At 40.2% G+C, this 23,513-nt stretch overlaps 1 protein-coding gene across 1 annotated transcript; it reads right to left on the reverse strand.

Annotated features, from left to right (window-relative positions):
• Window positions 1–1,014: 1,014 nt before the first annotated feature.
• LOC138964387 (serine/threonine-protein kinase Nek4-like) lies at window positions 1,015–22,380 on the reverse strand. Its single transcript, XM_070336325.1, has 9 exons — window positions 21,416–22,380; window positions 10,129–10,392; window positions 8,409–8,524; window positions 7,870–7,966; window positions 6,403–6,483; window positions 5,845–6,028; window positions 4,811–5,465; window positions 3,384–3,698; window positions 1,015–1,958 (listed from the first exon to the last, which is right to left on the reverse strand). Exons 1-9 carry the CDS (start codon window positions 21,590–21,592, stop codon window positions 1,754–1,756), a joined length of 2,094 nt encoding a protein of 697 aa, XP_070192426.1. The 5' UTR covers window positions 21,593–22,380; the 3' UTR covers window positions 1,015–1,753.
• Between the last annotated feature and the right edge of the window lie 1,133 nt (window positions 22,381–23,513).

Raw genomic sequence — 23,513 nt, forward strand, 5'->3', positions numbered from 1 at the left:
GTCATTTATTATCCAAATGACTTGAAATTTTCTGCAGACATTTCTGATAGTGTGTTCTTCAAAATGACGAAAAAACTAAGGTCTCCCATTATTTAAAAAAAAAAATCAAAAATTGAAATTTTGTCATAAAATATTTTTTTTAATTTCATAAGATATATTATCGATATCGCAAAAAATTTTCGTCATTTTATAGACATACTATTGCTTTGAATATATGCAAAATGTTGGCACTCTAAGTGCCTTAGTTTGTTTTAAAGAGCGACATCCCTGAAATAACGTTTTTGCATTTTGTCGTTGCGCATACCCCATAAAAAGCCAAAAGTGTACCCCTTTAACTTATTTTAAGAGGTAATGGTCTTTCTTTCCTGAAAGTAGAATAAATATAAGTTACTATGCCCAAGTTTCATTGAAATCTAACTATATTTCTAATTGTGAGTGAGAAATGAAAGTGAACGATTTTTGCAAAAAATCTTCTTGTTACCTTGCCTTAAATATCCTAGCCTACAAACTGCACTGCGGGCTTCGTTGTCGGAAGAAACAAATGCTGTTGAAGTTATGACTTAAAATCGATGACGTGATTTAATTACTTGCACCGATAACATTTTTTAAAAAACACCCAACTGTAGTCGATTAGGTGATAGTCAGTTTTGCAATGTAAGTTAATTAGGTCAGTACTGACCTCCACGTTTTCAACGATGTTGATTTTCATACAAAACGACGAGGAAATAATACAATACACTACACTACACTACACTACACTACAATACAATACAATACAATACAATACAATACAATACAATACAATACAATAACAAACCATACAATACAACACACCGTCGCGATATAACCTTGAACGGTTGAAAACGACGTTAAACACCAAATAAAGAAAGAACACAACACAACACAACACAACACAACACAACACCACACACCACCACACCACACCACACCACACCACACCACACCACACCACACCACACCACACAACACAACACAAAACATTCAATACAATACAATACAATACAATACAATAACAAACCATACAATACAACACAACACAAAAACAACACAACACAACACAACACCACACCACACCACACAACACAACACAATATATTCAATACAATACAATACAATGCTATACAATAGACCTGCAATACAATGTTATTGCCTGATTGTGGATACAAACATAAGTTTTTCCTCATATCATCATATATTATAGGAGTATGAAAGGAAGAACAACAATACGGTAAACACAAGTAGTTTCACCTTTGTTTTTGCTTAAAGTAGCTTTGTAAGTTAAAATCAATATCGCTTGCAAAACGTCGGACTGACCTGCAGACTCTGGAAGAAAGTGTGTGTGTGAACGTACGCCATACTTGTCATTTTTGTGTGTGTTCATGTTATAAGTAAATCTTAGTGTACGTATGTCTGATTGTGCTTAATGATCGTGTGTTAATGTCTTAGTAGAAATGCGACGTGGTGCCAGAAGAAAAATGTCCCTGTTTGTGTAAAAATGAAAATGGACATTAAAGTTTTCTTATTTTATGTTATGTTATCTTATCTTTGGTAGTTCAAAGAAAATGTTAAAGTGTTTGTTTTATTTTGTTATTGTTTTCGTTGTTGTTGTTCTTTCCCCTGAGTGAAATAAGGTTCAGTTCACGTGTCATTGCCGCAATTACTACATCAGTCTATATAGATCACGGACATTGTCATCGTGAACTTCAGGTGGGATGTGTTTATTGACATGACATTATCTATCACTACTGTCTCCTTGGCCGCTCGTATCGTCCGTGTGACGTCCTGAATCGTCCTGACTTGAATTATTTCTCGCCCCTTCATGACGTGACAAGTCCTCTGGTATGACGTCATTTTGACGTGATTTTCTCCTTACACGTTGCGCTGCTGTTTTCTTTTCGTCTTCGTCTTGTACCGTTCGCTGGGTGGCACTTGGGCGTCTATGACAAAAAAAACTTATATTGTACAATAATAACATCCATTAAAGATATGAAAATGTAATGTACAATTGTAATAATGTTATTATGATATAATATCGCAAAATAATTCATATAAATTAGATACTATTCTGATGTGTATATAATAAGTAATGATGCAATTAAGGCTTTAATGACAACAATATAATATTGAAATATGATCATTGTTATAATTCCCTCATCAAATTCCTCCTTGTCGGAACTACGAATACGAATACGAATACGAATACTTTATTATCTCATACAGAGAAATTTCAGTGTGGTGCACATTAAAAGACAAAACAAATAATAAGACAACAGATAAAAATACCATACGAAGCATACTACACTCGCGCACGCATATGTACACTAACAGGAATAGTAACATGATTCCAAATAGGTAAATTGCCGTCAGCTTTAGCTAAAAGTTTACCGCTAAAAACTATCATTATCACAGGACTAGATATGTCATTGAACAATATTTATCACAGGACTAGTCATTCGAGGGTTATCACACTCAGCATAAGGGTGCACATCAAAGAATATAAAAAATATTCATCACAGAAATCAGTGCATATGTTCACCGGCACACGTACTAGTTTTAATTAACTTAGGTATTTAAAAAGCCAATTGACTTTGGAATAAAACTGTTCTTAGTTCTGAGCGTCATCTTTGTGTGTGTGTGTAACATTAATCGTTATTTATCAACCATCATCATCATCATCATTATTATTTTTTATCATATTTTAAGTTGTCGGTCATGACTGTAACCATTAACAACCTGATGGTAAACGACGTCACCGATAGTTTTATTCATCAATACCACAAATATCACACCACAACCACCACCACCTCGATCCACATCTCAGCCCCGGTCAACACTCCTGTCATCGTTCCTATCATCATTCTGGTGTGTTCGTGAGCTGCAGCTCCAATGGCTATTACGGGTATGGTGGGGGGTTTTCACTGTCAATTTTTCGGTCATACTCTGTTTGTTTGTTTGTGTGTGTTTGTTTTGGTGTATGTGGTGGGGTTTTTTGTGCGTCGTGTGTGTGTGTGTGTGTGTGTGTGTGTGTGTGTGTGTGTGTGTGTGTGTGTGTATGTGTGTGTGTGTGTGTGTTTGTTGTGTGTGTGTGGGGGGGGGTGGGGGCGGAGGGGGGAGGTATGCTTGGTATTTTCATGTAACTTTAAATTTAATCCACCAAACTCTGATATGGATTTTAAGTCAGTTTTCGTGCGTATTTGGGTCTTGCGATTGTGTGTACACAAGAAAGGGCGATGGTAGGTCTTCGCATAATTTGACCTGGGAGATTTCCACCCTTAAATTAGCCAAAACAGGGTTAAATCCCTGAATTTCAAGCTGGATGGGCTTTCCCACGTTGTTTTTATCATCCGAATTAAAGGACCCACCTGTTGACTAGAGCAGCGATGTGTTGTAGGGCTTCTTGGTCCATAGCGCGTTCGTGTCTACTCGCGTAAACAGTTTCTGTCCTGGTGAAGGGTAGTCCGTGTCTTTCGGAGATAGTTGTCTGTTCTGAGCGATGTTCTTGGGCCTGTGTGTGCCGTTCTTTTGGAGGTTCTCGACTGCGATGGTGAGAAGGTGGAGTATTTCTTTGAGGTGCTTGGAGATCGTCATCTGAGGTCAGTGGCCGTTGTCGGTGACTGTGAGGCGTCAGCGGACCTGAAGAACTGCTGTGAGTTTCGTTCTGTTTTTCCAGTGCTCTCCTGTGAATACAATCAGCGAAAAGCATGATGATTATGAATGCAATGGTGTGGGTAATGTCAAAAGAGCCGTTATCAAAACTCTTTTAAACATCTGTGCAGTATAAAATGATTAAGAACAAAACAGGCCTGTCATTTTCAGAGAGCGTTACAGAAATACAACACACCCTAGCTTACAGCATCAGTTAAGCTGTTTGACACACTCAATAAATCCGCTGATATTACTGAAGATACAGTGCATAGTATTCATACTCTCTCTCTCTCTCTCTCTCTCTCTCTCTCTCTCTCTCTCTCTCTCTCTCTCTCTCTCTCTCTCTCTCTCTCTCTTTCTCCCTCTCTCTCTCTTTATAAAACCAGTCTTGCCTTTTCGGGTGCATCAATTTGGAACTCACTGCCAATATCTTTGAAACGCTTGAAGTCACTTAAAAGTTTTAACAAGTCTGTTCATAATCCACTCATATTTTGATGATTTAGATGTTTCCGATCATCCCCCCCCCCCCACCCCACCCCCGTCCCTGGATACGCTGAGTTTATAGACGGTTTTGTATATAATTATTTGATAGTATTTGCAGAGCTATGCTGCATTTAGGCTAAAATCCACGTTGTTTTCATTATTATGTACTTTCGGTGTAAATGACGGTGTCATCATCATCATCATCATCATCATCATCATCATCATCATCATCATCATCATTTTCATCATCATCATCATCATCATCATCATCATCATCATCATCATCATCATCTCAAAAATGTGTAGATTGGTGTCTGAATTTTTACTTCTACAGTGTTTCTGTTTTAGTATAAATTGGTAGCGTTTTGTTTGTTTGTTCGTTTGTTTGTTTATTGTCCCAAGGACAGATTGTAAGAAAAGTCCCAGCCTGAAATCTTTATCCTTGTAAAATAATTATATAAAGTTCAGTCTCTCTCTCTCTCTGTCTGTCTCTCCGTCTGTCTCTCTCTCTCTCTCTCTCTCTCTCTCTCTCTCTCTCTCTCTCTCTCTCTCTCTCTCTCTCTCTCTCTCTCTCTCTCTCTCTCTCTCTCTCTCACACCATCTCTTTCAATGCAATTCAAATTTAGTCAAGTGAGCACTGACACAAAGACGCAGCACTCACTTCAGATTTTCCTGACTGTCAGCAGTATTAGGCGTGCTTGGTGAATATGACGCTGTCGTTGCAGTAGAATTCCCCGACGATGTTGAAGACGTTGTTGTAGCGCTGGGGTGAACTCTTCTTGACGACCCACGACGGTGCCGGTGGTGTGGATCGGGATAATCTTGAAGAGCATGTTTGATCAGGTCCTCTTCTGTGTGATCCGTCAGGTTTTGAAGGTGCTCAGAGTCAATGGTTCCAAGCACAGTTTGTTCGTGTGCAGGATTTTTGCGGTCTATCTTCAAGACAATGACTTTGGCGTGCACGTGCTTTTGTTTATTTTGCGCTTGGTGAAGTTTTTGAGAAGTTTGTGTACCGGTGTTCTGCATGGCCGCGCAGTGAGGTTCCATTGTCTCTGTTTCAGTCTTGAAGGAGGTCTGTGTCGTCATTTCCGCTGTTTCTACTCCCGTTTGAGTAGTCTCGACCAGCCCAGGCTTCGGCCGGGTTCTGGTGTGCAAAATAGGTGTTTTAGACGACAGGTCATCATCTCTGGAAACGTGAGATCTTGCAGGTAGAACTGGGCGAGAACAAGTGTGGTCTACATTCTCTGTAGATTGAACACGGGGTATGTCTGTTCTCGAGTGAGATTTAGGTTGTGACGTCGGTCGTTGTCCAGCCACTGACAAAAGAAGAACAGAGCCAATAGATCAACAACGTAAAGTTCGGAGCGCAAATTTTATTGTTTTAACTTGTTTCTGTTTATTGTTGTTGTTGTTGTTGTTGTTGTTGTTGTTGTTGTTGTTGTTGTTGTTGTTGTGTATGAGTCCTTGTCGATTTGTGTTTCGTATAATGTTAACTATGTATTTTATATTTTGTAAGCGCCTAGGGCTATATTTAGATTAGGCGCACAAATGTTCATAATAATAATAATAATAATGATGATGTTTTTGTTGTTACTGTTGTTACTGTGGATTTGGTTTTAGTTTCGTGTGGTTTAGAATAACCGGCGTGTACTCGGCTAACTTTACAATTGTGTTTTTAAGTGATCTTGAACTTACCGAATGGCGGAGGAAACACGTTCGCAGAAGGAGACGCGCGTAGCCAATCCTGGTCATAATTCTCCTGAAGATCCACCACTATTTTTGACGCGTTGGGTCGCTCTGAGGGCTGTGTCTGTAGAGCTGCCTTTACTGCTTGCTGAGTAGCTTTATTTTGACCGCTCTCACTCATGATCTCTAGCAGCTGAAATAGAACGAATCAAACACATGTGATTGTTCCAGTAATTATTGTTTTTTTGTGATTTTTGTGAGGCGCTTGGAACTACATGTACTGTATTTAAGAATTTGTGCCATAGAAGTATCCTCCTTTAGTTGTTGCTGTAATTTTTGTTTTCTTTGTTTGTGTTTTGTTTGTAGTTTTTGTTGTTGTTTTTAAGTGTGGTGCGTGTGTGTGTGTGTGTGTGTGTGTGTGTGTGTGTGTGTGTGTGTGTGTGTGTGTGTGTGTGTGTGTGTGTGTTTGGTTTCTTTTGCTTTTTTTGGGGGGGGGGGGGGCGAGACAGGACAACACTTAATTATGGCAATGGGCAAAAATCTATTGAGAAAAATGACTGCATTGACCTTTTCAAATGTTCCAGTTTTGTTGGCTCGTTTGTGGTCTGCAATAAAGACTGCTGTAACACCAAAACTCCAGATGTCCGCCTGATTACAAACACGTTTTGTCATTATCAAAGTCTAAATTGTTTTGTTTTTGAGTCACTTGAGAAAAAGTGACTCTATGTAATCGGTCAGTGTTAGTCTGTCCGGCCGGCCGTCCGGCCGGCTGGCCGTCCGGCCGGCCGTCCGTAGACACCACCTTAACGTTGGACTTTTCTCGGAAACTATCAAAGCGATCCGGCTCATATTTTGTTTAGTCGTGACCTCCAATGACCTCTACACTTTAACGATGGTTTCGTTGACCTTTGACCTTTTTCAAGGTCACAGGTCAGCGTCAAAGGAAAAATTAGACATTTTATATCTTTGACAAAGTTCATCGGATGTGATTGAAACTTTGTAGGATTATTCTTTACATCAAAGTATTTACATCTGTAGCCTTTTACGAACGTTATCAGAAAAACAAGGGAGATAACTAGCCTTTTCTGTTCGGCAACACACAACTTAACGTTGGGCTTTTCTCGGAAACTATAAAAGTGACCGGGCTCAAATTTTATGTGAACGTGACTCCCAGTGACCTCTACACTTTGACGTCTGCTTTGGTGACCTTTGACCTTTTTCAAGGTCACAGGTATGTCTTGAAGGAAAAAAATTGAAATATCATATCTCTGAAACTATTCATCGGATTTGATTCAAACTTTATAGGATTATTCTTTACATCAAATTATTTACATCTGTATTGTGTTGTGAATAGCAATTTCTTCCTGTCCATCTGATGCCTCATATAATATTCAGAACTGCGAAAGTGACTCGATCGAGCGTTTGCTCTTCTTGTTTAAATATAATAATAATAACCATCTAAATATCGAAAAGAATGTGATCATGACTTCTAGTTGGATAGAACCATTTACATTCCAGTAATACCTGATCAATGTTGTTTGCTCTTTTCTGTATCTAACAATGAATAATAGGAACAAAAGTATTACAATTTCAAGAACAATTTGTATGACCTCCGACAAAAAAAGACGTTAGTGGCATAAGAGAATATTATAATGCACGAAGAGCTCTCTCGATTATAACTTTTGACGGATGCTGTAAATGAATCGCTCCTGCTCACAACAATTTAAAGCATTAATAGAGACTTCAGTAAAAAAAAATAAAAAAAAATTAAAAAAAATTTAAAAAAAGCTTCTGACACCAAACAACTGCCTTTGTAATGAATGACCTACAGTGACGAGAGAACATAATCAGTGACACACACCAGAATATACATGAATATATACATGTAAGAGTGTGTTGGCTTCTTCGTGTTGATTACTCTTAGTTTCTGTGCCCATAAACACATAATAAAATTAACAGCATGAACCTCACGAACAAAGCATTTTACAGCCATCAAGAACAAAAAATGTAATAGATTTTCTGTTTTAAACGTACCGACTGATCGTAAGGTTGACCTTTACGAATCTCCGGACTCTGGAAAAGTCCTCCCCCCACCACTGTGTCCGTCTTGCCGCGCCCCTTGTCCAGGCGCCTGCAGTGCCAGTGGAGGTGCACACACAAAAACACCTTCGTATGATCTTGTGTGTGTGTGTGTGTGTGTGTGTGTGTGTGTGTGTGTGTGTGTGTGTGTGTGTGTGTGTGTGTGTGTGTGTGTGTGTGTGTGTGTGTGTGTGTGACAGGGTGACGCAGTAATACCCTTTGTCACGCCAGCTGCTCGTCAGAGTTGTCTACCTTGAACATTGAACTATTTATAACTCGAACGTTCAATTGCTTTATGAAACATGTGAGTCTTAGCCAGTTAGATGTGTGAGGGTCTGACAATGTTTTCTCCTGGTATGATCTTGCGAACGTTGTGTCTATCAAAGATGATTCTTATAGCACCATTCAATAAGCCATGATTAACTTACTCCTGTGTTGACTTGCCTCCATACATAATTCAAGTGCATTGGGTCAATTATGTAAAGCTGACTTACTTGGAGGTACCAAATGCACAGAGTTTGAGGACACAGGAGTCAGTGACCATGATGTTGTCTGGTTGAAGGGCTCGATGAAGTATTGGATGGTCTTTGTTGTTCCTCTCGTGCATGTACTGCATAGACAATTGGAAACACGCGCACGTGCTCACACACACACACACACACACACACACACACACACACACACACACATAAGATAAAAATACATGCTCTTAATAACTTTGCGGACACAGGCTTGATTCTTATATAAATTCATGTAGAGACATGTATATTTACAAACAAAATATTGTTTAGGTTCATCGTTCCACAACAACGGGGATGAGTGTCGCAAATGGATTGCTAAATTAGTATTTTTATTAAGTTTACGGCGTCAATGTCTAGCTTTTCCCCTCAAGGCACCCATTGTTGGATGCATTGCTACAGACAATAATTAACAAACACAAAAACTGATTATTTCAAACGAAACTGGCACTTACACGACTTCCAATCGCGAATGAAATCTGCAAAGTAAGTCTTTGTAGAATGCACGTTTTGGGAGTAGCCTAAATCCGACTAAAACCCTGTTAGCGACAGTTCGTCCCCTTGTTTATTTCATTCTCTCTGTTTTTCTTGTTTTTATCTATTTTTGTTCTCTGCTTTGTGTTTTTTTATATTTAGTCAAGTTTTGACTAAATATTTTAACATCGAGGGGGAATCGAAACGAGGGTATGGTGTATGTGTGTCTGTCTGTCTGTGCGTGTGTGTGTGTGTGTGTGTAGAGCGATTCAGACTAAACTACTGGACCGATCTTTATGAAATTTGACATGAGAGTTCCTGGGTATGAAATCCCCGAACGTTTTTTTCATTTTTTTGATAAATGTCTTTGATGACGTCATATCCGGCTTTTCGTGAAAGTTGAGGCGGCACTGTCACGCCCTCATTTTTCAACCAAATTGGTTGACATTTTGGTCAAGTAATCTTCGACAAAGCCCGGGGTTCGGTATTGCATTTCAGCTTGGTGGCTTAAAAATTAATTAATGACTTTGGTCATTAAAAATCTGAAAATTGTAAAAAAAATTAAAAATTTATAAAACGATCCAAATTTACGTTTATCTTATTCTCCATCATTTGCTGATTCCAAAAACATATAAATATGTTATATTCGGATTAAAAACAAGCTCTGAAAATTAAATATATAAAAATTATTATCAAAATTATTTTTTCGAAATCGTTTTAAAAACACTTTCATCTTATTCCTTGTCGGTTTCTGATTCCAAAAACATATAGATATGATATGTTTGGATTAAAAACACGCTCAGAAAGTTAAAACGAAGAGAGGTACAGAAAAGCGTGCTATCCTTCTCAGCGCAACGAATATCCCGCTCTTCTTGTCAATTCCACGGGCACTGCCTTTGCCACGGGCGGTGGAGTGACGATGCTACGAGTATACGGTCTTGCTGCGTTGCGTTGCGTTCAGTTTCATTCTGTGAGTTCGACAGCTACTTGACTAAATATTGTATTTTCGCCTTACGCGACTTGTTTTTTTGTATTTTTATTCACTTAATATTTGTGTCCTTAAGAAACCTCCACAGGCGAAAGTGCTGACACTGTACTTGTGACGTCCTTGACTTGGTGAGTAAAGAACCTTTTAACATTTTGTTTTATTATTATTTATTGTTGTTGTAAATTTTATCTCTTCTTGTCTTTCTCCTTTTTCTTCCAGGACAAAAGGACTCACCTCTAGAGCGGATGCGATGTGAAACAGCCAGAGCGGATAAAGCTGTGTGCACGGTGTCACGCCTGCCGACGCCATTTCTCCCAGACACACCGACAGGCACATCCGGGCATCTTCGCACAGCACGTTCTGGACTTCCTGTGTAGTCTCCCATGCATCTTCGTACTTAATGATGTAGCGACAGTCTCTCAGCTGACTCCAGGTCATCAGGTCCTTGTCCCATGTATCTGCGCTACTTCCTTTCCGTTTAACACGTTTCAATAGGAACTGAAATAAAACACGTCGCGTGAAGGGATATAAAAATATTTAGTCAAGATCAACACCACAAACCAATTATCGCCGAGACCACATTCAGATAGTCTCGTCTAACCATACCGAAGACGGGTCACACTCGCCGCTGATGATAATTAGTTTTAACGTCCTCTTAGAACCATTTGGCCTATCTTGGGACAGGTAGAGTTAATATGCTTTATGTGGGGACAAGACACTGGACAAACATGCAAACAGAGAACACATGATCGTGTTATATATCTGGTAGTCTGTTGTTTCGATAGGCCTATTTCAAAATGGGGATGGAAGTAATGATTGTGTACGCGGAATATGGTTGGACTGGAGCGGTTTTGTAGGCTTATTTGCTTTTTATGTATGTAGAATATGTTTATATTTGTGGCCGAATAAGTGTTTTTTTTAAATTAAAAAAATATTCACAAAAACAGAATCTTAATTTATCCAAAGGAATATATTGAAATAACTTGCTAAAATAATAATCAGAATGGGGAACTTAAGTTCAGGTAGGAGGGCAGTATGTGCTTAAGCCTTGTTTGATCAATTGAGTAGAGCTATGCTTTGTGTTTTAGACTCTTTAGTTGTTGGGCGTGGGAGGGGAGGGGGGGAGGGTCGGTGGGAGAGAGGATTGAGGGGTGGGAAGGAGGAAAGGGGATGAGGTTTTCCAAACAGATGTCCTATTTCAGCCTTATATATTGAGAGACACAGGGTGTATGCTGGCTTCCATTGAAGCGTGCAATGTTTATCTAAAAACTCATGGGGTTTCAGTTTGTGTTCGTTGACAAGGGTGTGTAGGTTGCGGAAATCTTGTTGGAGTGATTGGCAGCTGTCAAAGAGGTGTAAAAAAGATATAAACTGTCCACATTCACAGAGACGGGGAAAGAACTTGTGAGCGCATGCATCCGTGCGAATTCTGCGAAGTATTTTAAGGAGGGGGTTGGCCTGTTTTGTTTTGTTTGTCGGGGCAGAATAAGCCAACCATGGGCATTGCCTTCTGTTTTTAATTCTGTTTCCCAGTGACACCAGGCAACTTTGGCCATTTTGTGTTTTCAGTGCTACCGTCTTTGTTAATTTTAAGTCATGAAATGCTGCTTAATCTGTGACAGCCTCTTTTGCTGCTCTGTCAGCCATATCATTGCCTGTGTGAGGGGATGTACATAAGGGTACGCTTGCTGCCGCGAAGCACGCGTCCGTAGTACTTACTGAACCTATTTTCTTTCATTCTAAGCACATTTTTAGAGTAAACATGATGTGGTAGGGTGGAGTGGAAGGGGGGAAATAGGCCAGGAAGCATAAATGAGACGCCAAGACAGAGGTTGCGATAACGTGACTTTTATTTATTGTACACCAGAAGGCAGACACCAGAAAGCAGTGTAGTTCCTTCCTCAATATACAGCCGCACACAACTCGTCGGAACTTGAATTACGATCCCGGTCGAAAGTCACTTCGCTGATATAAACCCAGCTCTAAAAACGTTTGTTCAACTGAACACACACACACACACAAAGTATCTCTAAACAATCCTCGAATCACTCCTTCGCCAAAATACAGTTATAATGGCCCAAACTACACTACTTGCATTGATTTTTTCAGAAATACAAACATCGTTCAACTACAACTAAAACATCACAATCCAAGATACGCACACTGACACGTCTTCACACTTCGAAATCACACCGGGTACTCTTCTAGCCCACGCTATTATTCTGACTCACGCGCGCACCCGTTCAAACAATCAACCAATAAGAAACCAGCCTCCCTACACACCTACTACAACACACAATAATCCCAGCGGGAGACACAACTTGGGTCAGGGGAAGATAATAGCGGACAGGGAGTAAAAGAGAGGGACAACAGTACATGAAATCGCCACACGGCTACAATGACATATCTATATATTTTTGAATTCAGGAGAAGATGAGGATTACAATGCAATCAATGTTAAATCGCTTTGCAAAAAATCGATTTTAATGACAATTTTAATGAGCAAACTCAAAAATTAATGTTTAAAGCCTCCAAGCTGAAATGCAATACCAAAGTCCGGGCTTCGTCGAAGATTGCTTATAACCAAAATGTCAACCAATTTGGTTGAAAAATGAGAGCGTGACAGTGTTGCCTCAACTTTCACAAAAAGCCGGATATGACATTTATCCAACAAAAGAAAAACATGTCTGGAGATAATATACCCAGGAACTCTCATGTGAATTTTATGAAGATCGGTCCAGTAGTTTTGTCTGAGTCGCTTTATACACACGCACGCACGCACGCACGCACGCACGCACACACGCACGCACGCACACACACATACACCACGACTCTCATCTCGATTCCCCCTCTATGTTAAAACATGTAGTCAAAACTTGACTAAATGTAAAAAGTCGACTGAACAGTTGCACTTGTGGTAGCGTATGAACAAAACATGGCACATCAGTATTAGCTATTGTGGGTTATTTCACTTTAAATGGGGGTGTTAATGAATGTATACATATCTGCGGGGAAGGGGGGGCTCTTCTCTAGGGTGCATACTCATTTTCTGAATGTTATTATTACTCACTGTGATCTAAACATTGCATTTGCTGGTAACATTATCAATGCATGCATTTTGGTATAACGTGTTCGGTCGATCTTCCGGTCGATAGTCTGACATGACAGTCATTTAGTTTGCACAACGCGTGCACACACGTACGCAGATTGCGCGCACGTACACACACACACACACACACACACACACACACAACGCACACACGCACGCACGCAGACCGCTCGCACAAACACGAAAACACAGACACACACACAGACACACACAGACACACACACACACACATACACACACACACACACACACACACACACACACCGGGGGGCAATTGTCCGGGGGGCAATTGTCCTGGGGGGCAATTGTCCGGGGGGTAATTGTCGGGGGGCAATTGTCCGGGGGGCAGTTGTCCAGGGGGCAATTAGCCTGCTACACACACACACACACACACACACACAGCACGAACGCACACACACGCACTTTTGCTAGGATTCGTGTTTGCATTGTCAGACATGCAGAATCGTCAACCAAAGTAATTTAACCCCCACACCTGTGCTTCCAGCACACAATATTATACAAGAAAAAAGGGTTGATCAGAGATCAACAGGGCCAAAACATGTTACTCCTTTATACCGTATTTTGCCATGTTTAGGCACGGTAATACCCTAGATCATTGGTGACCCGAAGAAAGCAGTTAGAGCTGAGTTCAAGGCCATGCCTATTCAGGAAAGCTTCCGCGCCATTGACAATTTCGGAGGTGTAATTTGATAACACCTCAGTTTTGGAGAAAAGGTAAATGTCCGACCATTTTACCTAGATAGACTCGAAACTTTGTAGAATGGTCGTGGACGAACTAAAGTTCATGCACAACAACTATCAAAATATTTGTTAAATTCAAATGACTGAAAAAAATAACCCCTTCGTTGTAAAGTTTCACTTGCGCAATATGCGCAAATTTAATCAATGATATGAACGCATTCATCCATGGGAAATGTCCTGATCCTGCCTGCAATTGCTGTATTGAAGGCATTGATTGTCTAATGTTGATTAATGTATACTATGTCATTTGAATGACCCCAATCCACTCATATACAGAAACATGAACGACTGAAACGGGAATCAAAGGTGGGAGCAGCAATGCAACTTCAATCACGGTATCATCAGTGGAAGAAAAGTGACTAAAAAGGAGGCCCACCAATCCACACATAATCACAGTAACATGTAGCTACGAAGCTTCAGTTGCGTTTTTATAAGATAGTTTTCAAACTAAGAAAATCCACCCCTAATGCAATGGTTTTTGGCGAACTTGGAAAATATCCCTTAGATGTCAATATGAAATGTAGAATGCTCTGTTATTGGTATAAACTAATTGACCCAGTTAACAAAAATAAATTTTCAAGTGTTGCTTACAGATTTACCTATAGACTATATTCGCAAAAGATGTTTACTTCTGACTATCTGTCATGCATAGAAAAAACGTTAAGTGATATAGGTCTTTCTGGGTTTTGGATACAACAAGAATTTGTTTCTCAATATACATCTACTTGGTTTAAAGAAAAAGTAAAGCGGTGTTTATATGACCAGTATATTCACAATTGGTTCTTAGAAATGGATACAAAAGACATTTTTTGTAATTATAGAATGTTTAAAGATAGTTTTGTGTGTGAAGACTACATTAAATCCTTGTCGTTCCAAAAAGTCGTTACACTCATGAAATTTAGAACTACAAATAACAACCTGCCAGTACAGAAAGAAAGATACCTTAATATACCTAGAGCGAATCGCATTTGCAGAAAATGTACATCAGAAGATATAGGAGATGAGTATCATTATTTGTTTGTTTGTGACTTTTTCAATGAAAAAAGAGCAGAACTTATTCCACCATTCTACTGGAAAAAACCAAATTCACTTAAATACAAAAAACTGTTCGTATCAAGAAATAAGAAATTGTTGACGAAACTCTTGGAATTTATAAAATTAATTAGTAGCAATTTTTCATAGTGCTGGGATTTGTTAACCGTATTTTCGTTTTGTGTCCCCCATTGCCAGGAATCAATGTGTGTGTGTTTGCATTTTCTGTACTATAATATTTTGTGTTTACTGTTTGTGTATTTTTGTTTTCCAAATATTTATTTTATTTTTTCTTTTCTTATCTTCTATTTTTCTTTTTGTTCACTTGGTACTTTGTGCATTTTTGAATTTGCGAATATTGTTTATAATGCCCCTGGGTAATGAACAATAAAACTTGACTTGACTTGACTTGACTTGACTTGTAACACAACGTGACTCGGATGAAGCAGCCACCCAACTAATGTATTATGACAATGAGCAATCTGCACATAACATAAAACCATCAAAGTGATGTTCCTTAAAATAAAATGGTATCCAGGTCACTTGGGTTCAGTTATGTCATAGCATAAAACAGCTCACTGCTCCCATGAATTGTTCTGAGCCTTGCAATGATAAGTAAAGCAATGAGAGCAGATCTGATGCAGTGCACTGTCAATCATTGGCCGGCTGAAATATACTGCAAACTTGATGCAAATTACCATGTAATTTTCTTGGTGATATGGTCATCACTGCAGGCAGTAAAAGATCACCCAACGTTTTGCAACGAAGAACAATGAAGTTATTAGTCGAACAAAAAATAAACAGACGAATAAAGATTGAAAATTGTCAAATGCAATGGGGCTGGATCTCCCTGTTGAAGAACTTTGAGCAAAAGACCACAAATGAGCCGCTAACAAAGAATACTGTACGAAAGTACGAAATGTCACATGCACTGCAAGATCTCCCTGTTGAGAAACTTTGAGTAAAAGATACCCATTTTATTGCAAAGAAGACATACAGAGTAACATGTATATGAACAGAGTGCGAAGAATTCAAACAAAGAAGACCCGACATTCTTAAAATTATGTCAAATGCAGAGTGGCAGAAAATGTGTTTCGTGAGGAACTTACTACAGCACACACAAACACAACTATTTGCAAAGTGTAAAAACAACACGAAGAGAGTGAGAAGAACGAGTAACAATTAAAAACATTGCAAGAAATAACAAAATGTCATATGCAGTGACGATTCTGCTGCGGAACTTTTAGTTTTAGTAACAAGTTACGAAGTTCCTGTAAATAGTTAACACGGTGTTCAAACAACATGAACAAAATGAGAAAAAGAGCAAAATAAATGCAATGGTGACAGTTCTTTGCGTACAGAAATGTTCAGTGTGTCGGTGACCAAAACAAGGAATTCTTGTGAAACCTAGACATATTGCATAACACCAGCCGCGGAGCACGCAAGAATAATGGTTCGATGTGAAGACTCGACAGAGTAAACCCTATCATTATCTCCAGAGCGCTTCCAGTAGAGGCTGCCCGCGCTCGTTCACTGATACAAAAAGGTACCAAGTGTCGGTGTCTAACTATCCCTCTCAGCGGGAGAGTTGTTGTTTCAATGCCGGGGTGAGGTCAACGGTCAATCACAGCCCACCCCAGTCGCGAGACACTCAGCTTGGTCGTGGGCTTTGCTTTGCTTAATCCGAATGTTGTACTCCGATCTAAGTAGACATAGAGTGGCACAGTGGTGCGTAATCCCAACGGGCCCTTTGACGCACATATTGTAATTATTTTCATATCTACGCCGATGGTGCAAGGCGCACTAGTAAAACAAATCATGAACTTGATGTCTGTCCCTATTCTCCTGTTGACTGTTTTTTGGAAAGAAAAACAAGTACACTAAGACGTGATTAGCCATTCAGCTGATCGAGTGCACTGAATAATGTCCGGTTCTCACTATCCTTACATATAAATAAGAGAGAGAGAGAGAGAGAGAGAGAGAGACAGACAGACAGACAGACAGACAAACAGACAGACAGAGACAGACAGAGAGAAAGACGAGAGAGAGAGGGACAGACAGACAGACAGACAGAGAAAGAGAGAGAGAGATAGACTGAGACAGAGACAGAGAGAGAGAGAGAAAGAGAGAGACAGACAGACAGACAGACAGAAGGAGAGAGACAGAGACAGAGACAGAGACAGAGAGAAAGAGAGAGAGAGAGAGAGAGAGAAAGAGAGACAGAGAGAGAAAGAGAGAAAGAGACAGACAGACAGACAAACAGAAGGAGAGAGAGGCAAAAAAAAAGAGAGATAGAGAGAGACACTGAGATAGACAGACAGACAAGTAGACCGACAGATAGACAGGAGGAGAGACAGACAGAGAAAAAAAATAGAATAGAACAGTTTCGGTACAATGGCGCCCTATGTTATGCATATTGTGTAAAAACAAAATTTAAAAAATTTAAAAAACTTCAAAAGGCAACTGGTTGCAAACGCTATTCAAAAACTCGGCAAAACTAGGCGATAGAAAAACATTGTATGTACTTTTTGGACTGTGCATGCCCAGCTGGGGATGAGGGGAAACTGACCGTACAATCTGATGGCAATGACGCCGAATGGTGTGCATAGTATGTAAAGGGAGGCGACTGGATGCAGACAGAAATCAAAAACTTGGCAAAACTGGGAAAAAATAGTATAGAACAGTTTCTTTGGTACAGGTAGTTAGTAAGACTTGTGACGCATATCGATTACAACTTGTAAGATGATACACTTGTGACGCGTGCCGGCGTGCAGATTACAACTTGTGAAATCATGGGCTTGCCCTAGAAAAAAAGAGGGGAGGCAACTCGGTCGTGTAAGTCAGTGATGTCGCTCAGTTGCCCAGTATCATGAGTATGCATTTTGAACAAGTGTGAACAAGCGCAGAACACACGCTCTAAAAATTATTATCAAAAACCAATTCGACCTTAAAAAATGTGTCAACTGACACTTGCACTCCAGAAGGATTTCACAAAAATAGGAGACCAAGAAAAATATAATCTAATATACTCGCCGCAAGCGGAGCCTGAACCCCGGACTTCATAGATCGCAGCGCATCGCCTAAACCGTTAGGCCACCAAACCTTTGCTCATGACAGGCAATAAATAATAAAAATATAAAAACTGGTTGAATTTTATTTACATGGACATTTGTCGTTTGTCGCCCATCGCATTTTATAAAGCGCCCTTGAATAGCACAAATACACGACCATAAAGCATTATCATGTCCGGGGATCCAAAAAAAAAGAAGGCCGACATAAGCGCATGCGCAAACGCCTGCCGACACCCATAAGCTTTCAGCTATACATACATGTGAGCCAACGCCAGCGTAGTACTAGGGCTCTGGCCCTAGAATAAGTCAACAAGAAGAGCAATTGCAAACGCTCGATCGAGTCACTTTCGCAGTTCTGAATATTATATGAGGCATCAGATGGACAGGAAGAAATTGCTATTCACAACACAATGAGTCACGTTCACATAAAATTTGAGCCCGGTCACTTTTATAGTTTCCGAGAAAAGCCCAACGTTAAGTTGTGTGTTGCCGAACAGAAAAGGCTAGTTATCTCCCTTGTTTTTCTGATAACGTTCGTAAAAGGCTACAGATGTAAATACTTTGATGTAAAGAATAATCCTACAAAGTTTCAATCACATCCGATGAACTTTGTCAAAGATATAAAATGTCTAATTTTTCCTTTGACGCTGACCTGTGACCTTGAAAAAGGTCAAAGGTCAACGAAACCATCGTTAAAGTGTAGAGGTCATTGGAGGTCACGACTAAACAAAATATGAGCCCGATCGCTTTGATAGTTTCCGAGAAAAGTCCAACGTTAAGGTGGTGTCTACGGACGGACGGCCGGACGGCCGGCTAGCCGGCCGGCCGGACGGCCGGCCGGACAGACTAACACTGACCGATTACATAGAGTCACTTTTTCTCAAGTGACTCAATAATCAGCTTAAAATTGTCTCTTCACATACAGCACCTTATTAGAATCTTGCAGGTGTCACAGAAAGTTGATATGAAAAAAAACACGTTATAACAGTGTGTGATAAAAGACAAAGATAAAGGTAAACCTAACATATATATATAATTATACGAATGCTAAATATAACGACACTGAAGTGGCCTACGTTTTGCATCCTTGTTAACAGAAGGTTCTTATAAGAATAATACCAAGTATATACCGCGGAACCCCCCCCCCCCCCCCCCCCCCCCTTTCATACCTCCAACAAAAATCTGGGAAAATTAGGTCCGAAACAAGAGGAAGACTTCACTCAGTGATATGGAGGTAAATTTACAGACTCAAAAGGGGAAAGTCTCAACAGCGAAGGGGGGTAGGTTCCACTGTATGTCAAAAGAAATAATCGAGCCACTCACATGATCTTTTCAATGCGTCTCAATACGTTGACGTCAAAATTTGTGTAGACATCGATATGGACATGAAAGGAAAGGTAGAAACTGACATACACATACACGGAATGTAAGCACTACATGCTTGCTCGGGAAACTACAGGTGTCAAATGGGACCTCGTATAATGCTGGTGCAAGCAAATCAGCCATTTATCTCCGTGATTCTTTTTCAACAAGGAAGAAAGAGGGATCGATATTGCTAGCCCAGGTTAAGTGACCGAATAGTACGTCGTCGTATACACACTGATAGAAGTAAAACCCAGGGTGGGATTTTTGTTGTGAGAAGTCGTGAAGAGCTCGGCAGTATGCCAGCAAATCGTAGGTTGTGGAAAGTTGTCACACTGTAAATATAGCCGCAGTGTTTGGTTGCACTGACTTGCAGACAAACAGGCAAACGTTTCATGTTTTGTCATCTTTATTCTCTTTTTGTTTTCTTCTCCTTTACAATATGTGAACGCGTGCCTACGTGAGAGCGCACACATGCAGAATTATGTGAATGCGTGCATATGTGTGTGTGTGTGTGTGTTTGTGTGTGTGTGTGTGTGTGTTTGTGTGTGTGTGTGTGTGTGTGTGTGTTTGTGTGTGTGTTTATGTGTGCGTGTGTGTGTGTGTGTGTGACTTCGCAAATTTACTTGTTAAGAAAACACACACGACGCCAGCAAATACACCATTAGTGCGTGTGCATTTGTGGATGTCTGTATTTGTGTGTCTTTTCGCACCGTGCACATGTGTATGTGTGTTTGCTTGGTTGTCATTTCGTCGAACCGATTACGTGTGCGTGCTTGCGTTTGTGAGTGTGTGTGTGTGTGTGTGTGTGTGTGTGTGTGTGTGTGTGTGTGTGTGTGAGTGTGTGTATGTGTGTGTGTGTGTGTGTGTATGTGTGTGTGTGTGTGTGTGTGTGTAGGTGGGACTGAAAAATGTCATGAATCCTGGAACCTCAACGGAACCAAAAAAACAAAACAAACAAAAAAGAGAAGAGAAAACAAGTCGCGTAAGGCGAAATTACAACATTTAGTCAAGCTGTCGAACTAACAGAATGAAACTGAACTCACTGCATTTTTACAGCAAGAGCGTATACTCGTAGTATCGTCAGTCCACCGCTCGATGCACAGGCAGTGAAATTGACAAGAAGAGCGGGGTAGTAGTTGCGCTGAGAAGGATAGCACGCTTTTCTTTATCTCTATTCTTTTTAACTTTCTGAGCGTGTTTTTAATCCAAACATATCACATCTATATGTTTTTGGAATCAGGAATCCACAAGGAATAAGATGAAATTGTTTTTAAATCGATTTCGGAAATTTTATTTTAATAATAATTTTTATATTTTTAATTTTCAGAGCTTGTTTTTAATCCAAATATAACATATTTATATGTTTTTGGAATCAGAAAATGATGAAGAATAAGATAAACGTAAATTTGGATCGTTTTATAAAAAAAAAATTTTGTAAACAATTTTCAGATTTTTAATGACCAAAGTCATTAATTAATTTTTAAGCCATCAAACTGAAATGCAATACCGAAGTCCGGCCTTTGTCGAAGATTGCTTGGCCAAAATTTCAATCAATTTGATTGAAAAATGAGGGTGTGACAGTGCCGCCTCAACTTTTACAAAAAGTCGGATATGACGTCATCAAAGACATTTATCGAAAAAAAGAAAAATATCCGGGGATATCATTCCCAGGAACTCTCATGTCAAATTTCATAAAGATCGGTCCAGCAGTTTAGTCTGAATCGGTCTACACACACACACACACACACACGCACACACACACACCACGACCCTCGTCTCGATTCCCCCTCTATGTTAAAACATTCAGTCAAAACTTGACTAAATGTAAAAAAGGCCATAATCGAATCCGGATTCTCGGCATATACCGGAAGAATCCCACCCATGTGTGCGTGTGTCAGTTTGTGTGTGTGTGTTTCAGTGTGTTTCAGTGTGTGTGTGTGTGTGTGTATGCGGTGCGCGTCCGTGCGTTCGTGCGTGTGTGTGTGTGTGTGTGTGTGTGTGCCGCGTGTGTGTGTGCGCGCTTGCCCGCGTGTGTCTGTACCATATGGTAGGGTTCTCGTACCATATGTTATGGTTCTCGTATATATTTGTAAGTCTGTTTGATACCTATCTATGCATATACTTGCGTTCACAGCTGCAGTTCCTTTACCTTACTTCGTAAGTTTGTTACCAGTTTACCTACCTGTTTCTTCACACCGTTGGGTTGTACCTCCGAGCACCGTTCGAATCGAACCATCGACCCCTGAGAATCGAACACCTGATCCAGCACTTCAAACCGCCTTTCTCGAGTCCACTGTGTCTTTGGCTTGACCACAACCATCCCTTTTCCTCCTCTGCTGTCATTCGGCCTAGTCCCCATGATGCTCCTCCGTACAGTACAAGCTCTGATCTATCTCATTTTGCAGTGAACACAGACAGCCAAACGGATGTGGAGAGCGTAGGTATGGCCAGGTCAGTTCGAACGTTAGACTGGAATTCGGCGTGGGTGCTTTTTGTCACGGTTTCCTTTTCCACCTTAACACCACTAAAGAGGCATGGAAATAATGTCGTGTGTTCGAATGCGCACTGGAAACAGTCGAGGGGAATTCAAGGTCTCCTGGCATTTTCAGTCGCCCCACACAGCCCTGTCAGTAACGTTCGCAGTCGGTTTGCTGTTAATTGACACCGCAGGAACATTAATCCCGCGATTTCTCTGTTTCTCACAAAGAACACCCATCAAAACACATTCCGTTCTCACCAAGTGAAGATCGACATGTTCTCTTGTCGTGTAGTGACAATTGTGTGTAAGACTGACATCGCCTGCGAGGCGGCTGTTCTATCTTTTGTCTATAAACACTGATAACGTTATCATTTAAGGAAGGTTCTGACATCCACCCATAAAGAAAGCCAGTTACCTCACACGCACAAATCCGTTTTGAGCAGCAAAGAAAAAATCCAAGTCATTTGAAAAAGCAATCAAAAATCAGATAGCTTGGAGTAAAGAACACATGGGCGCACATATAATTTGCTTTCGCAGTGCCAATCACTGACAGAGGAGACTGTTCTCTGATACTGCACGGACTGTCGTATAGCAGGCCTATATTCACTTATACCTGTGAGGTATGCAAATGGTCCCTTTTCTAACCTGAGCTATCTCTCTATTCAAGCATGCAACCAAAGGAGGACAAAGCCTGTATTTGGGTAGGCCAATAAAAAAATATTTAAAAAAAATCCGTGGTCGCATTGCCATTCGATCCGCTAACTCAACAGAGACTGAATTCGATCTGGCAAAAGGGAAGTGCCCTAAAAATCAGTCCTGAATCCGGGACGCCTGCTAGAACACGTCATTTTTACTTCCCTTTTGTTGCATGGGATCGAAGGTCGGGGTTGCAACAACACGGCGAGCACTGGAGAGGAGGGAAAGGTGGGAGGTGCCAGAAATATCACAGGCGCTTGACACGGGATGGGCAGAACAGTGAAACCCCCCTTTCAAGTTGAGACCTCCAAAAATCGGACAAAATCAGGTCTTAACAAGTCGCGTAAGGCGAAATTACTACATTTAGTCAAGCTGTCGAACTCACGGGATGAAACTGAACGCACTGTATTTTTTCACCGAGACAGTACAGCTTCGTCAATCCCCGCGTGAAGGAAATCGCTCACCTCCCACGTGCAAAACGTAGTGATATTGACACGCCAGATTAGCGCGGTAGCGTATTGTGCTAAGCAGGAAAGCGCGCTTTTCTGTATTCGTGTTAACTTTCTGAGCTTGTTTTGAATCCAACCTATCATATCTATATGTTTTTGGAATCAGGAAATGATAAAGAATAAGATGAAATCATTTTTGGATCGATTTCTTAAATTTTAATCGTAAGATTAATTAATCTATTTTCGTTAATTGTGATCACATTTTAAGAGTAAATATGACATATGTATATATTTTTAGATTCAGAATGTGATGAAGAATACGATGCAATCAATTTTAAATCTGTTTGCGAAAAAACGATTTTAATGACAACTTTAATGAGCAAACTCATTAATTAATTTTTACGCCTTCAAGCTGAAATGCAATACCAAAGTCCGGGCTTCGTCGAAGATTACTTGACCAAAATTTCCACCAATTTGGTTGAAAAATGAGAGCGTGACAGTGCCGCCTCAACTTTCACAAAAAGCCGGATATGACGTCATCAAAGACATTTATCAAAAAAAGGAGAAAAAAACGTCTGGAGATACTATACTCAGGATCTCTCATGTCACGTTTCATGAAGATCGGTCCAGTAGTTTTCTCTGAATCGCTCCACACA

This window comes from Littorina saxatilis, linkage group LG4 (assembly GCF_037325665.1).
Source record: "Littorina saxatilis isolate snail1 linkage group LG4, US_GU_Lsax_2.0, whole genome shotgun sequence".
NCBI classification, from domain to species: domain Eukaryota; kingdom Metazoa; phylum Mollusca; class Gastropoda; order Littorinimorpha; family Littorinidae; genus Littorina; species Littorina saxatilis.

What these genes read in the sequence shown, in the direction of transcription:
- LOC138964387 (XM_070336325.1), bottom strand. Translation starts at nt 21,592, where the DNA reads ATGGGGACTAGGCCGAATGACAGCAGAGGAGGAAAAGGGATGGTTGTG. An exon ending in TGTGCATTTGGTACCTCCAA is followed by an intron (nt 7,967 to 8,408) that starts GTAAGTCAGCTT and finishes CTGGCACTGCAG; the next exon opens with GCGCCTGGACAAGGGGCGCG. An exon ending in CGTGTTTCCTCCGCCATTCG is followed by an intron (nt 5,466 to 5,844) that starts GTAAGTTCAAGA and finishes TTCTTTTGTCAG; the next exon opens with TGGCTGGACAACGACCGACG.